Source organism: Globicephala melas, chromosome 6, assembly GCF_963455315.2.
Source record: "Globicephala melas chromosome 6, mGloMel1.2, whole genome shotgun sequence".
NCBI lineage: Eukaryota > Metazoa > Chordata > Mammalia > Artiodactyla > Delphinidae > Globicephala > Globicephala melas.
In genome coordinates, this window is record NC_083319.1 from 68,687,963 (window position 1) to 68,704,350 (window position 16,388).

The 16,388-nt window shown below is 41.4% G+C and overlaps 1 protein-coding gene and 1 pseudogene across 4 annotated transcripts in view; both read right to left on the reverse strand.

Moving 5' to 3' along the window:
* Positions 1–379: 379 nt before the first annotated feature.
* On the reverse strand, positions 380–4,049 carry LOC132597482 (small ribosomal subunit protein eS12-like; annotated as a pseudogene).
* Positions 4,050–4,186: 137 nt separating this feature from the next.
* SLC24A2 (solute carrier family 24 member 2) overlaps positions 4,187–16,388 on the reverse strand; it is a 247,158-nt gene continuing 234,956 nt past the window's right edge. For all 4 annotated transcript variants that reach the window (XM_060300974.1, XM_060300976.1, XM_030840581.2 and 1 more), the window contains 2 exons: positions 13,742–13,908; positions 4,187–10,390 (listed from right to left, as the gene is read on the reverse strand). In XM_060300974.1, coding sequence (XP_060156957.1) covers positions 10,141–10,390; positions 13,742–13,908 — 417 coding nt within the window. In that variant the 3' untranslated portion in view covers positions 4,187–10,140. The remainder of the gene's footprint in view (positions 10,391–13,741; positions 13,909–16,388) is intronic.

Below are 16,388 nucleotides of genomic sequence, written 5' to 3' on the forward strand. Positions count from 1 at the left end.
ACTCTTTTAAAGTTATCAGTTAATTGAGTGTAATCAAAGAAAAAACTGACTCTGAATTCTTATTTTTATCAGAAAGTAATAGGTTGATACGAGACTTCGAAATTGAATTTAAAGGCTTAGAGAACACTAGGCTTTTGAATTTACAACTTTCAATATATTTAACTAATTAAAAGCAAATTGTTAGAGTAGTCCTTTCAGTGCGCAAGGTTCCCTCAGGCATTGGAAAGCTCAAATGACATTAGTAAGCACTCCGTAAATGGTTATAATCAACAGTAACTACTTCTTGCCCTCTGTTCCTTTGAGCCCTTGCAGTGAAACTTCCACAACTGTGTGTCAATTTCTTGCGATCCTGAGGGTCCCGATTAGCTGAAGGCAAGGATTATTCCAAAACCAAAACCCTTTTTTTTTTTTAAGAACAAGAGCCCAGTTTTTTAATTTGATCATTTCTTGCGTTTGAAGTACTCCTCCATGACATCCTTGGCCTGAGACTCTTTGCCATAGCCCTTAACCACCACGCAGCTGCAACCACTTGAGGGGGTTTTCCCTCTCCATCAGTTTTACAGAGGCCTACCCATTCCCCCAGTTTCTTGATGTCATCAACCTTAATCAGGTTGACCTGGTGCTCCGCACAAAGGGCTTCCACCAACTTGACATGTATAGGCTCCTCACAGTTGGACGCGAGCACACAAAGATGGGCTTTGGCAGCTTCCCGAATTCCACGTGCTAGGCCATCGTGGAGGAGGGCGGTCTTCAGCAGCTCTTGCAGAGCAGGATGAACGTCCATCACACCTCCAGCAGCAATGCCTTCCTCGGCCATGGCGGCAGGGACTCCGAGGTGGCAGGGAAAGAGCAAAACCACACTTCTTTTGAGTCAATAATTTTATTACTATTACTTTTCACACCGAGGAGACTTAGTTACATAAAGTGAGATATTCTATGAGTTGATTACCAGTAGTAGAAGCACAAAGGTGTGGAAAGTGTAACATGAACACAGTGAAGAAACGCCCTTTATCAGAGTGAAGTCCATGTGACAGAAACACATTACTCCAAACAGACTATGTACAAATAAATACAACTTTCCATCTATGTACAGACATATTCACAGAGAATAAACTGACGCAAAATCTCCATACATCTCTTCCTCCAGCGAAAATTGATCACAATAAACAGAACACACGGGAAATGACAAAAGTAACTTGGAAGTGCATCAACTGGATCCTTGTAGGGGTATAGAGGTTAAAATGCTTCTTGAAAATGGAGGCAAACAGAGGAAGCATGAGATGACATCTATCCCTAAAAAGATCCTTTACAAAAATGGCATTCTGATATTTGTAAGGTAACCTGTCCAAAAGACAGTTTACGAGTTCTAGGGCAATGCCTATGTTGGGTTCGGTGTCGACAACGTGGTCTCTGTTTTAACACTATGCAAAGAACAACAATATAAGTTATCTTTGTTTTAGTGCTAGCAGCCACTTCATTAAACCAGGAAGGTAGTTTTTGCTACTCTTTGATGGCACTTTTGAGACTGCAGATTGCTTGGAGACGGAAGCTGTTGCTTCTGGAGTTTTTTCAAACTGGAGCAGAAGAAAAACATCCAGGCTAGGTGCAGGGCACAAAACTTCGTGTGCAGGGTTCAACAGGATTATATCCCCACAGAGTTTCCCTCATCCAGATGGAGAGTCTCTGCCCTTTGGAGAGACGCTTCAGACCACAAAACAGCCCCCAACAGAAACATCACTGGCTCTGGATCCAGACAATCTTTCTTTAGGGCAAATGGCCAATTAAACCTAAAATTGATGGGGTTGGTCAATTTCACACACATATTTACTCTATAGAGATAATTTAGGTACCCAGGTGGTAGATATTTCTAGGCTATTAAGTGCCTTTTAGTCATTCTTTTAGCTTTTACTCAAATCATGTAAAAAATTGTGATGAAGTGAAACGAAGTTTCTAGTTGTGGGGACATCTGTGTGTACATGCGTGTAAGCAGTCTATGATACTGGGCCAGAAATTATGTAGTTTAGCAGAAAAGGGGAAAAAAATCCAATGCATTATGAAGTCTCCTGTTTTATATGCTTTCTTCCCAAGGAAGGTTTATAATTTAGGTGTAATAAATTATTGATAAACTGTATATCTCTATTTGCCACTTTTATAAGGGAACTTCTTAGACCCATCTTATATTTACATAAAAACTCAAACTTTAAATTTTCCGGGTACATATATGCTAATTATCCATTTCACTGTCTATATTGCTTTACATAACAAATGGATTCCTGAAAAACAGTAAATCTGTAACTTAAAAAAGGAAATACTTTCACTGTAGTATCAGAACTTGCTATTTAAAGGACCTTGCTATTTAACAAGCTATTTTGAAAGTGAAGAATGCTTTTGTGAAATGAACAATTTCTTTGATTTTCAGTTTTATTAAAGTACACATCTAAAATTTATCAGATTAGGATTGTCTAGAACAATAATTGTATGCCTTAAAAAACAGAACAGATAAACTCTAATTTACAACAAACAATACAAAACAGGAATGACTCATGGACTGCTTATCGATTGACTATATTCAGAAGCCCTGAATATATGTATTATTGGTATTTTATGGCTTTAATTAAGACAGTTGTCTCTTATGAAGTATTGATACTATAAAGTGCAATATTAAAAAATTAAAAAACCTAAAAGGCATCCATTGTCCTTCAGTTTTAGCCTGATGAGAAGAATCGGAGATTTGTTTAATTAAATGGCAAAGAATTTTTTACCCTTAATTCCTGCAAGTAATTTCATCCTTAAAATTATTTTATTTGGGGATTCAGACTTCATTCATTCGTTTCTTTTTTTTTCTCTTTTTTTGATGACATGATTTAAAAAATTAGTATTCTCTTTTGGTTAGTTGAATGCTTTTCGAGAACTGTCAGTCCCAAGGACTTAGTTACTTCCAGATCCATTGTAAAGGAATATGCAACCCAATAAGTGAGAATGTAGGAGCAAATTTGCAGCCTTTTGGTGAACTGTACCCCATTTTCCTGGGCCACGACACCAATCAACAATCTTACAATTCCCAGCCAACCCACCACACAAGGAAGTAAATGCACTGCAATACTGGGTGATGAGAGGTGGTCCAACCATTTCCCCCATTTCCTATTTAGAGCGAAAATATAGATTCTTTTTGGTAAATCAGTGCAGGTAAGTGCAGGTCCAGAGTTCCTGAATGATCTCCAGTGGTGTCTCTCCCATTCTGAGTACTTGTTGAGTGTGGGATTATGACCATAGAAACGAAGTCCGTGAGCTTCACCTCACCAGGGCCTCAAGACAATGCCGCATCAGTGTTCAGACTTTTCACCGGAGGATAAATGCCTGTTAGTACTTGTTGAGTCGAGGCCTACTGGTGCTTTTAAGGCATTTCTGTGACTCTCTTGTAGTTGTGAATTCTGTTCCCATTTTAGTATCAATTAGGAGGGAGTCCCTCCCCCCACCCCCCAAGAAGTAGTCAATTACACAAAACGTAAGTTGTTAGGCCCACGGGGCTAGCATTTTTCTATCTTCACCTTAATGCAGAGATGGAGAAAAGGCTCATTAGACTTGCCAAGTACAAGTAAAGTGGAGAGGCTGGTGGTGAGAAGCAGGAAGGGGAGTAAGCACTGGGCCCAACCTAGACTTGAAAACTGGAAGTGGGGTTAGAAAGAAACAAACTGAGACTCAGTAAGGCCCAAGGGAGAGGGGCTCATGGTAGGTAAGAACATCCATCCAAATGCACTGGGCGAGCTGAGAAATGCACTTGCTTCACCTGAATGTCTTGGAGAAAGATATAGAAGTCACAGGGCACACAAGGTTAATGTGAATTAGCAATGAAGTGTGACTTTCTAAAAGGTAAGGGGCACAGAGGAGTGCAGAAGCAGGGGGTAAACAGTGGGTCTGAGGCTGTCATTCCTCCCTATTCAGACCTTATACTTGTGCCATGAGTAGTCAAAAGGTTCCGTGATTTCAGAGCAACATAAAGCATTTTAAAAGGCTAAGTAAAGAAAAACTTAAAAATTATTGAGGGTTAGAGAGAAAGACTCAGAAATAAAAATCTGAAGATAACATTTGATGCAAATAGATAAAGGGTCACATAGTGGTGACTCCCAGCTCTGTCAGGGGTAATCAGTGAAGAGTGCCCAGATGCAACTCTTTTCTGCCGAACAGGAAAAAAAAAAAAAAGGTGAATTCACCACCTTGAGGGGCTGGGGTGAATCTGGAGGAAGACTTTTCTGACACGGATGGTTGTTAATGTTAATAGCTGACAGACCTGGGTTACACCAGGAACATCTATGCTAGGATTTCTTTCCTGCAAAGGGATTGTCTTTTGGATCAGGGTGATAGGTTGAACAAGCGCTCTTAACAGAACTAAACCTTTGGTAAACTCAATGCCAATTCCATGGCACTCTTTCACACTTAGGTCTTTATCAGTTTTTTAAAAAAATTCTTTATGGTTTTCCAGTCTGCCAACCAATCATTTGGTGGAAGAGCTTTGGCTTAGATAATTTGGTGTTCCATAGTGTCCCCACTATTTGTTTGCTAATTTGAACAGAGTTGTCTATCCAGTCATAATTAGAGGCTCCTTTTTCTCTCTAAAAAACTGGCTGACTTGTGGATTCCTGGGCCCTTTGTAGCTTACTCTCACTTTGTTTAAACAAAACTGCCACTAAAGACCATGATGGAAATCAGGTGGTGCTGGGCAAGGCCGATGCCCTGTGCAGTGAGGAAGGTGGGCGAAGCAGCAGTGAGCACACTGGGGGGCATCTAGGTGGAAAGCACGTGTGACTTCCATAACAAACATGAGTGCACCCGTGTTTTCTACAGACACCTAAAGGCTCCTGGTGATTTCTGTGCTGCAGCCCATGCCTTTTTTTAAAAAAGATATTTGGTTGTATCAGGTCTCGGTTGGGGCAGGCAGGGTCCTTAGTTGTGGCATGTGAACTTTTAGTTGCAGCGTGCATGTGGGATCTAGTTCCCTGGCCAGGGGTCCGAACCCAGGCCCCCTGCATTGGGAGTACAGAGTCTTAACCACTGTACCACCAGGGAAGTCCTGCCTGTGCCTTTTCGAAGCTTCCAGTAAAGTGAAAAAAAAGAGCGTAATCTCACAATGAGTAGTGGAGTTCAGCTGGCTCTGAGTGTGCCCTTCTTACTTTTCTTGTTTGCTAGATATTTCAGTGAATAGGAAGCTGTGAGATTAAAAAACGAAACACAAAGCTAGAGAGGCAAGGAGCTAACCTTAAATAGCTAGTGGAGTGGAGGCCCTTACCTTTCTTCCCAATGTCTTCTTGAGAGGGGAACATATTTTTTATCTGGGACTCTATATAGGCTTTTGTAATTGGGTAAAAAAGCCTGAAATTTGTAATTATTTAAAACTACATAGGGATATATATCAATGTGATATTTGCTTTCTTGGGATCCTGGTAAAAGTAAGTTAATTTCCCCTTTCTTCCTTTTCCTTATTCTTTATTTTTTCACTAACTTTCTCTTCAAGACAAGCCCTCACCTACTAATTGAAGACAGTCTTGCTGAGGGAGGTACAGGAGTTCAGCATGTATCTTTTAAAAATATTAAGCCAGGTGGTTATGTAAGATCTGACTTAGCAAGAATGAGCACTAGCTTCTATAACAAGCTTTCAGGAGACAGTTGATTTTTCCAGAAATCATCCTGAGAACAGTTTCCCTTTATTTCTTCTGGAACAGAGCTGTAACAATCCAATTAATTAGTACTAGTCACTTAATTATTGGAGTAGCAATCTGTCCAGGTGCAAGGAAGCATGGCATGCTCATAATCTTGTGTGTGTGTGTGTGTGTGTGTGTGTGTGTGTGTGTGTGTGTGTGTGTGCGCGCGCGCGCGCGTGTGCCTGCGTGCGTGCCCGTTGTTGGTAGATGTAGGGAAGAAAGCATATTGAAGTTTTCTGACATGCTTGGATTCAGACCCACGTGTTATTCCAACCCAGCAATTTCGGCAGAGCAGTTAACATTAGTCCCATCTTTTCCAGCTGTCTGTCTGGCCAGCAGCTCTATCTGTTGTCACATCCCTGGTCAGCTTTCTGTTAAGGTGGTCTTGGGTGGAGGGCTTCCCTTGATAGCTCATCCTTGTCACAGAGGAGTTTAAGAGCTATGAGCATTGGTGGGGAGTTTGCCAACTCTCTCCCTGCCCAGCAGTGATGTACATTAATATCATCAAATGTCTCATCAGCAAAGCAGCTGTGTTTTGCTGAAAGGCCTCCAAACACCTGATTCACGTCTTCCCTAGAAAATAAATTATAATGGCCCCTGTCAGCTGACACCTGTGAGAAGCCTTACAAAGCATTTTCCCCAAATACGAAACAGTCCCTGCCTGTTTTTATAATCTTCTGGGCAAGGCTTTAGGAAGTTCTGCTGCGTCAGCCAAACTGATAAGCAACCCTCCCCCTTAGTCCGTGTACGTTACTGTGTTTTCCTGACCTGCCGCTGCCTGGCTCAGCTTAGGCCCGGGAAGCTGCATGCAAACCCTCTCATCTCCAGCTTCAGTTCTTGAGGGTCTAGGCAGGTTCAGAGGGCAGCTGAACTCGGCGTGGGCATTCCCAGAGGCAATTGAGAAGGGTCTATTTGGCTATTCTCAGCATGAACCAAGTCGTTCTCCCGTCCTGAGGCTGCCTAGGGTGACAGGGGAGGTGACAGCAAGTAAGACCTGCTTGGTTTGCTGCAGGTAAAGGGAACCATTTGCATACAGCTCATTTATTTATTTATTTATTTATTGCGGTACGCGGGCCTCTTACTGCCGTGGCCTCTCCCCTTGCGGAGCACAGGCTCCGGACGCGCAGGCTCAGCGGCCATGGCTCACGGGCCCAGCTGCTCCGCGGCATGTGGGATCTTCCCGGACCGGGGCACGAACCTGTGTCCCCTGCATCGGCAGGCGGACTCTCAACCACTGTGCCACCAGGGAAGCCCCAGCTCATTTATTTTAGATTGAACAGTAAGAGGTTGGCGCTTGAATTTTTGATATTTTTACCGTTCCAGAAAAACAGAGTATCTGTAGTCTAAATTTTTTTCCCCTGTACTTTTCTACTGTGCATTCTTTGCCTCTACGTCACCATTAGGGATATGGCTGGCCATTTAAATATACAGGGAGGGTTCATGTGTGTGTGTGTTTGTATGTACTTGTGCACAAAACAAACCTTATGAGATCAGGAGGAAATGTTCCCTTTGGTTGTTGGTGTGCATGTTTTTCCTTTCCTTTCACTAAGGCAAACTTTGGTGCTCCCTGCTTTTGAATCCTGGATGTAATTGGGTCAGAGGGTGATGATGTAAGTGGTATTGTGTATATATATATATAGATTTGGTATGAAGATATATATATTTATATATGTATTTACACAGGCACTAGAGATGAACTACTCAGAAAACCGTGTTGTGGAAAGTTCTTTCTTATAATTATGTTAATGATTTGAATGCTTTTAAAGATCCGCTGTTGCATCCTATACACTTCTGTCTGGGTTTACCCAAGCCCAACACATAACCTCACAGACAACTTATAGGGGGCAAGCAGGGGCAGGGAGGTGCTTGCATACTGGCCAGTGAGCCAACACTGCACACCCTTGAGGTGGGAACTGGGCTGAGAAACAGCATCTTCTCAAATGCAACTTTTCATGACTGACAACACTCCCTAGGAAGGGAGCTCCCAGGCAAGCCAAATGCCCTGTGGCTGCCTGGATGAGTCTTCACCGTGAGCTGGGAATGAATGGGAAAGAGTGAGGAGGCAGGGTGAGTGTGGGGAAGGGCTGGAATAAGAACAGGCTTGCACTGGATCTCCCTCCTCCTTTCTGGTTTTATATAGTCAATCTGCAATTGAGTCAGAGTCACCTACTCAAACTTTCTTCCACACAACCAACCAGTCCATCATACACATTCCTGCAATAAACAACTCTGCTCCCCTTCAAGTAATGCACAGGGAAAACCATCAGGGTTTTTAACTCAATGTTCACTTACTCCTTCTCTTTCACTCAGAGGAACTAACACGAATTCTTGCTTCAACACAAAATCCTGCCCTTGATGAAGGAGACGTGGGTCTCTCTCACACAACTGAACACCCGACTTTGCACAGTTGGAGAGACTGGGAAGCTGGCCTCCTGGGTGGCAGCCATCTTGGCTTCCTGCTTTCCCATTGGGCCTCCACTCAGAAGAGCAATGATGGGGGCACTGCCTGTGACTGCCATGCTCTGTGGAGTGGGCTGAGGTTTTGTGGAAGGAATGCTGAGCTTGATCTTTATCTTTATTCAGTTGTGAGTTCTGCATCCTGTCTCCCTGCGTTAGGAGGGTCGTGTTCACCGCAAAATCATAGCAGCATCAGTGACACAACAGACTGGAGAGAAGCCATGGTGTGTGCCAACTTAGATGCAGGAAGGCTACAGAATAATGCCCCATCCTCTATTTACTTTTTCAACTGATTATAAGGAAGCATGATTTGGGGAAATGAAAAACTCTGCATGTTTTTCAGTAAGTTAGTCCACCTAATCTTTTTCCTCTGTCGGTTTTATTTTCTTTTGACGTAGACCTGAGAAATCATACAAAATGTCAAATAGAACTGGGGAGCACTGAATGAATGAAATGAAGATGTCCCTTGAATGCTCTGAAAATCAGATCCTTGAAGTGACTGGCTTGAAGCCAGTGTAAAGAAGCTGTTGAGTGTAGTCTGCAGTGTACTCTGTGAGCTACAAAGAGTCCCAGATGCGGTCCTGATGGCAGGAGAGACACCCATGGTCCATGGGCTTTAACCAGATCCTGGTCCTGGCACCACTAGACACAGGACCCAGAAACCTTCCTAGTTAACAAACGCCTTTCCAAACATCTTGAAGCTGCCTTAATCCAAGCAGTATTGATCAGAGTCATTCTAGTTCTATTGGTTGGAGGAACAATGATTTCTTCCTTCAGCCACTGAAGCCCTTTATGACCACACTGGAAGATGCATTAAAGAACCACGTCCTTGGGGGGCAAGTCCTGCTGAGCGCCTCTGCTGGATGGTATTTCTTAGTACATATCCAGGCTTTCTTGGCAGGCATTTTGATGCCCTTCGCATCAAAATACGTCTGAATGACAATCACAACTAAACTTGCCCCCCTTCTTTTGATGATAATGGGACATGCATTGCAACAGTATAGGTTCAGTTTATATAGTCTTGCTGTCCTAGAAGTGCACTAATTTGCTTTGCAATCATATTTTCTACTTGCATGCTGGGGCAATATATAACCCCCCCTCCCCCAAACCCAGCCCTGGTCACCTCCCCCTTGCCCCAAACCAGTATCCACCCAGCCTGGGTTTTACCTCTGAATGTCCCAATAACCCTGTGGGTTTCAGAGAGTGTACCCCAGTTGGGGTAGAGAGACGGTCTTCCCGGTTTGGCTTGTGGGAATATTTTGGAGGGCTCATTTCAGGGCCCCTACAGGCCCTCTCCACCCAGCCCTCCCTCGTGCAACCTATTTTCCTAAAATATCCACCGTACCAGGCAGAATCCCAGTATGTCCAAGGTAGGCTGAAGGTCACAGCAATGATTCTCTTAGCTCACCTCTTGCACTTAAGAGGTAAAGCTCAGACTGAAGGTTGATGCCCCTCTTCAAATAGGTAATAGAAATATACTAGAGCTATCCCTGAAAAGATGCAGTTGTATTTATATATATATATATGATTACATATATATATATATATTTATAATTTTTCTTTCTTTGTATTTGTATACAGGTATGTACTACTCTATAGGTGTGGAAGGAGAGGTATAATACAGGAACAGGCAGGGGTGTGTGCATGTGCATCTATAAATAATATATATTTTTTATATGTATATATATCATCTTTGTCATTCTTTGCATCATGACAATGACCAGGGAGGAATACCTGTGAGCAGTGCAGGGAGGGAAGCCCCAAATGCTGGGATCTCTTTGTCTCTTGCATGGAGCCACTGCAGGAGGCAAGTGTGGGAGCAGCCCAAGAAATGAGTGGGCCCAGCGCGAAGCCACCCCCTTATCAAAGCCACCAAGGAGGAACACTTGAAATGCCCAGGGCTGTGTGCCAGCGGAGGTCAAGGAGCCTACAACCCTGAGCGGGGAGGGACAGTCCATTTTGTTGGCTCAAGATATGGCTTTTCCTGCTAGATGGAGACAGGGCACATGAGGATTCTGTCTTCCAGGAGGACGCTGACCACGAGGAACCCAAAGTAGAGGCCAAACATGATGAAGCCCAGCACTTTGTTCATCCTCCATTTGCAGAGGGCGATGGAGAGGATGACGAAGAGCAGCATGATGAAGAGGAGGACGATGGCGCAGAAGAGGCCGTTGCTGCTGACGGCCACGGGCTGGAACCTGTGAATGGTGGTGTACAGGAGCCAGGGCAGTGGGAGCCTGTGGGGGAGAGAAGCAGGGTAGAAGGGGGCACAGTCAGGCACGCTGAGGAAGGCACAGGACGGAGCGTTAGCTTCTCGGAATCTGTGATTGGAGACGAGTGTCCTGTTAGGTTCACTAGGACTCAGGCCTGGCTGATGCAGGGAATCATATTTACAAGGAAGTCAGGTGAACTTGAGAAACCCTGATCTATTTCCCAGTCAAATTAGGGAGGACAGAGAGAATGTATTCTACGGTTGAACAAGCTCAAAGACATGGCTGCTGCAGGTGATTTCTGAATTTGATCTGAAATCATTTTTTTGGGTTTCCTTCCTAGTTGAGATTAAAGTGTTGCTCTTAGCCCTAAAGAGGTGAATTGGACGATCTGTACAGGATGACAGGAGGAGATGATAAATGGAGAAAAGGTATGGAAATCTGTGGTGAAAATGACCAAATTATTTTTTTTAAATGGAGACAGAGAATAGCAATCACGCACACGCACGCGCGCGCGCACACACACACACACACACACAGAGACACACACACACACATCCAATTCTGGTGAAGTTGTGGTTGACAGCACTACAAATAGATAAAAACCCTTTGGGAGAAATATGACATTTTTAATACTTTTGACCAATCAATTCTATTGTCAGGGATTAAGCACAAGGAATAATTCGAAATGCAGATGCAATTTTATTCAGAAAGGTGATCATTTCAGTGTTATTTTGAGTAGTGAAAAATCAGGGATAACTTAATCTCTAATAATAGGCAGCTTGTTAAATAGCAAACTATAAGTCAATGTAATTTTATGTAGCTATTAAAAATCATAAACTTATAATGATACAGGTAAATGTTCATGGTATGATTCTATATTTAAAAAGGATAAACATAAACATAGCAATCTAACTTCAATAATAAATTTAAAAAGTGGTGTTGGTTTGTATTTATGTTTTATATATGCTGATATGTTGGTGTGTATTATGCCTTATATATATTTATGCTTTATATGTAGTTTTTAAATCCTTTACCTTGAGTACGTATGAATCCTATAAACAAGAAGCAAATGCTAGCAAGACTATTCAGAAACTGTTACACTCAATATATTGCTAATGACTTTGTAAATTGGTATAAACTCTTGGGAAAGACTTTTTAGAAAAATATACTACATCAATAACCATTGAAATGTTTATAATCTTCAATCCATCAATATTTCTTGCAGAAATTTATCCTAAAAAAATAATTAAAAGAGGAGATGTTTCTGCATAAAGGTGTTCATAAAACACCCATGATACCAGAAAATTGAAAAAAATACAAAGGTCCTACTAAAGGGTAAAGGCTAAACTGAAAGCAATGGGATGGAATATTTTGAAGCTGTAGAATGTTAATTATGAGAGCTATGAAGAAACTTAGAAAAATGGTTGATTTACTAATTTACTAATAGATGCCTACTCTTTGCTAGGCATAAATGGCTTTAAAATGGAAAAATAAAAGCCCTCCAACAGGGCAAAATTGATTATTCACTAAGAAAACTTTCTGAAATATTAGGAGAAAAAAACACACAAAAGTTAAATGTTTTGGGGTAGTAGGATTAGGGGTGATTTTCTTTAAACTTTCATTTAAGTTTCATTTAAGTTACAAGATATATAAAATTTAAGAACAATGAACAAAAAGCATCTTGCAATTCACTATAATATTTTTCAAAAACACGACAAATTTGTCTCATAGAACAACTGTAATTTTTCCCATGTGTAGGATTTTCTCTTTTTGTGCTACAGAATATTTTCTTTCTGTTTATACAAGATATTGACCAAGAAAACTACTCTAAAAGTGTCGGCAGTGGAACTGAGAAACACTGTTTATACTAGGGATGTCTTTCCTTTAAAATACACCTTTTCAGGCATTCACTCACTCATTCACTCGTTCATTCATTCATCCATCCACCCATCCATTCATCCATTCATTCTACAGACATCTGCCAAACCACTGCCATGCATTAAGCATCGTATTAGGCTTTGGGGAGTTCTTGTTCTTGGGGAGTTCACAGTCTAGCAGGCAGACTGATAGACAGGAGCACGACAAGAGTGTGAGATACAGATATACAGAAAGTATACAGGAGCACGAGCCCCCAGGCAAGACTTAAGGGAATCAGAAAAACCAGGATTTGAGTTGACACTGGAAGGGTAAATTGGAGTTTTCCAGACAGACAAGCAGGGAGGGCTCCTGAGGGAGAGATGCCAGCAAAGGAAGAAAGAATGGTAGGAGAGGGCATCTCTGGAACTCAAAGGTGGTTCAGACAGTGGAAGCTCAGAGCAGCGTTTTATGCACAGGTAGTGCTGGAGTTGAGAGCACAGACTCTGTTCAAATCCCAGCTATCTCATTACTAGTTGTGTGAATTCTGTGCCCTTTGGTTTCCTTATCTGAAAAATGGGGATGAAAATACATACGTCATAGGATCGTTGTGTGGCTTAAATAGATAAAAATGTATGTACAGTGCATGTGGTAGATACTGAATGAAAAAATTATTTTATATATTAGGTAGTGGAAAAGATAAAAGAGAACAATATTCAAGATGTTCAGTGAGAAAGTAGATCCGTTTTAGTGGTCTTCCAAACTCAAATGCAAGAGCTCAGTTCTTCCGGGAACATAAGGATAATATCCCATGTCTTACTTTCTCAAGGGGCTGCCCTTCAAGGTTATTTATCAGACTACTTTTACTTGGACACGTTAAATGAAATGATAGAGATGACAGCATCCCTCCCCAATCGGATCCGCTTGAGATTATTCATATTGAGAACTTCAGTTTGCTTAACTGTAAGAACAGATCTCATCTTCTGACTTTCAAAAAACCTAGACTATCTTCACCAGCACAGATAAAGAAATGATAATGCCAAACCTGCCAGCATTTTCCAAGGAAGGAGATGGGATATTTTTTCTGGGCCTATGTTTGTTCCAGTCTGCTTTCCAATCCAAATCTCATCTGAGGCTGGTGGGGATTTTTATTAGAATTAGAACATGGAAAAAAAATACAGTGAAACCACCAGAGCATCTCAGTCACCTATGAATGTTGAATATTCATGACATATAGCCAATGCCATTTTATAGGTGAAATTCTCTTGAAGTATTTCCTACAACACCCACTCCGTATGCAAGTTATGTGTTTCTGCCTGTCTACGGATAACTTATTCTTCATGAAGTTCTCTGAAAATGAAAATTGGAGTTGGTGAAATTGAATGGTACTACCAGTCTTTACTTTCTATTGGTATTGGTTGGTTTCGGGCTCTGAGATCCTGGTCATGTCTTCACAGCTTCTAAGAAGACAAAGACAGTGGTGGAGGTGATGTGCACCTTTATACAACTAGCTCTACTCACCCTACAGTGATGTCAAAAATGTTGCTTCCAACAGAGCTGGACACAGCCATGTCCCCGAGCCCCTTCCGGGCCACTATGACACTGGTGATCAGGTCAGGGATGGAGGTCCCAGCAGCCAAGATGGTCAGACCCATAATCTCTTCACTAATGCCAATTGTCTCTCCAACCTAAAAGCAACGACAGGGACAAACATATGAGTGTCTGAAGTCACAAAACCACTAACATTTGAATGCAACTCCCTTTTAATGAGTTCTTACTCTGTTCTGTGTTGAGTATTGAGATGATAACAAGGAATAAGGCACCATCATTGATAGAAAGGATTTTATATTTTAATGATATTCAGACCCAAGGGATCAGGAATGTTCACATGAGGATTAAACAGATCATCTCCAAAAAGAGCTATAGAAGACTAGAGTGCAGCCTCTATATGGTTTTTATTAAGACCAGGCAGGGGAAGCAGAAGATCAGAGTTATAAATGCCAATTGGTCATTGGCTACAGGGGCCAGTGCCTGACAATGGCACCAAATCCTGTAGCAGATTTGCCCCTGGATTTATCATTGAAGATTAAGAATTGACACCCAGTGTTCCCATTTTTCCTTAACATTTCCTAGTGTCTATAACCCACTCTTAAACACTTTTAGACTCTACCATTTTCACAGAAAACTTGATTTTGGGTGTTTTTGGGCTTTGTAACACAGGAATGTAAATCAGCAAGGCAGCCATGGAGAAAGCAAGTTAGGGAACCAGAGGACCTTGGTCTAAGGTCTGGCTCTGGAATTTATTAAGTACTTGACCTATTGCTAACTGGACCAACTGGGCAATATCTTTGATCCTCTTTTTTTTTTTTCCTTCCAGTTTTACTGTGATATAATTGACATACAGCACTGCATAAATTTAAGGTATAGAACATAATGATTTGACTTACATACATCATGAAATGTTTATCATATGTTTAATGAACATCCATCATCTCAGATAGATATACAATTAAAGAAATAGAAAAAAATTCTTTTTCCTTGTGATGAGAACTCTTAGGATTGAGTCTCTTAACAACTTTCACATATAACACACAGCTGTGTTACTTATATTTTTATCCTCGTTTTCTGATCCATAAAGTGGGTACGATAATACTTATCTTATAAGGTGGTTGTGAGGACTAAATTATAATTTATGGAAAAACCCTTTGTAAATGGGTTTGACAATGATGTATGTCATCATTGAAAAGTGACAGGGGCACATTTATTATATTCTTTTGGTCTTTGCCTTTTAAGACTGATGACTTCTCTTGGACAGTTGGTCTAGCCTTCAATGTATGCTCCTCCAGTCTCTTGAGAAATGTGTTTGTCTTCGTGTTGTCTTTCTTTTAAAAGCTTTATATGTTTTCTGGAGTTGGTGAGCTGCAGTTCTGAAAACCTTTACGGCAATTCTTTCAGTTTGGTTTTCTACCTGATGACATCCAGCATTTTTTGAGAAAATGTAAAGGGCCAAAGTAGCATGTAAGAATAAAGGTTTTGGGGGAATAGAATAAACTTATTTCTTTTTAAAAAAATTGAAATATAGTTGATTTACAATGCTGTGTTAGTTTCAGGTGTACAGCAAAGTTAGTTTCAAGTGTACAGTTTTATATATATATATATATTTCAGATTCTTTTCCCTTATAGGTTACTACAAAATATTGAGTATAGTTCCCTGTGCTATACAGTAGGTCTTTGTTGGTTGTCTATTTTATACATAGTAGTGTGTTTATGTTAATTCCAAACTCCTAATTTATCCCTCCCCCCATTTCCCCTTTGGTAACCATAAGTTTGTTTTCTATGTCTCTGGGTCTATTTCTAGAATAAACCTATTTCTAAATCTCTGTTTCGATTTATAGGAATAGCCCGGTTCCCACTAGCTTAAAAACATAGCTGGGAGCTATTTTTATTTTGATGGTCATGCCTGCTCTAAAGCCTGGTGAGCTGAACTAGTTTACCTATCCTCGTGGTGCACAGATTCACTGCTCCCCATTAGAAAGTGACATCTACGTGAGCAGGGTCATGGCCTTAATCACTATGGTCTCCCTAATAAGCAGAACATAGCCTGGTACATAGTAGGCTCTCAATACCTATTTGCTGAATAAACAAATCAATCTGCATACTTAGATGATTTTACTAGCATGATTTTTACTGACTCTCCTAGAAAAAGTTAAACAAGAGTTTTGTACAAAAGTGCCCTATTTGAGCAAAATATTCTCCCTGATGACATTTTTTGTTAGATTTGGAGTGAAACATTTTCTTTTTACAAATTTATTTATTTATTCATTTTTGGCTGCATTGGGTCTTTGGTGCTGCGCATGGGCTTTCTCTAGTTGTGGTGAGCGGGGGCTACTCTTCATTGCGGTGTGCGGGCTTATCGTTGTGGTGGCTTCTCTTTGTTGCAGAGCATGGGCTCTAGGAGCGTGGGCTTCAGGAGTTGTAGCTTGTGGGCTCAGTAGTTGGGCGCATGGGCTTAGTTGCTCTGTGGCATGTGGGACCTTCCTGGAACAGTGCTCGATCCCGTGTGCCCTGCATTGGCAGGAGGATTCTTAACCACTGCGCCACCAGGGAAGTCCGTGGAGTGAAACATTTTCAAAGACTGTGAAGATGCTGACTAAATGATTGTCGCCCT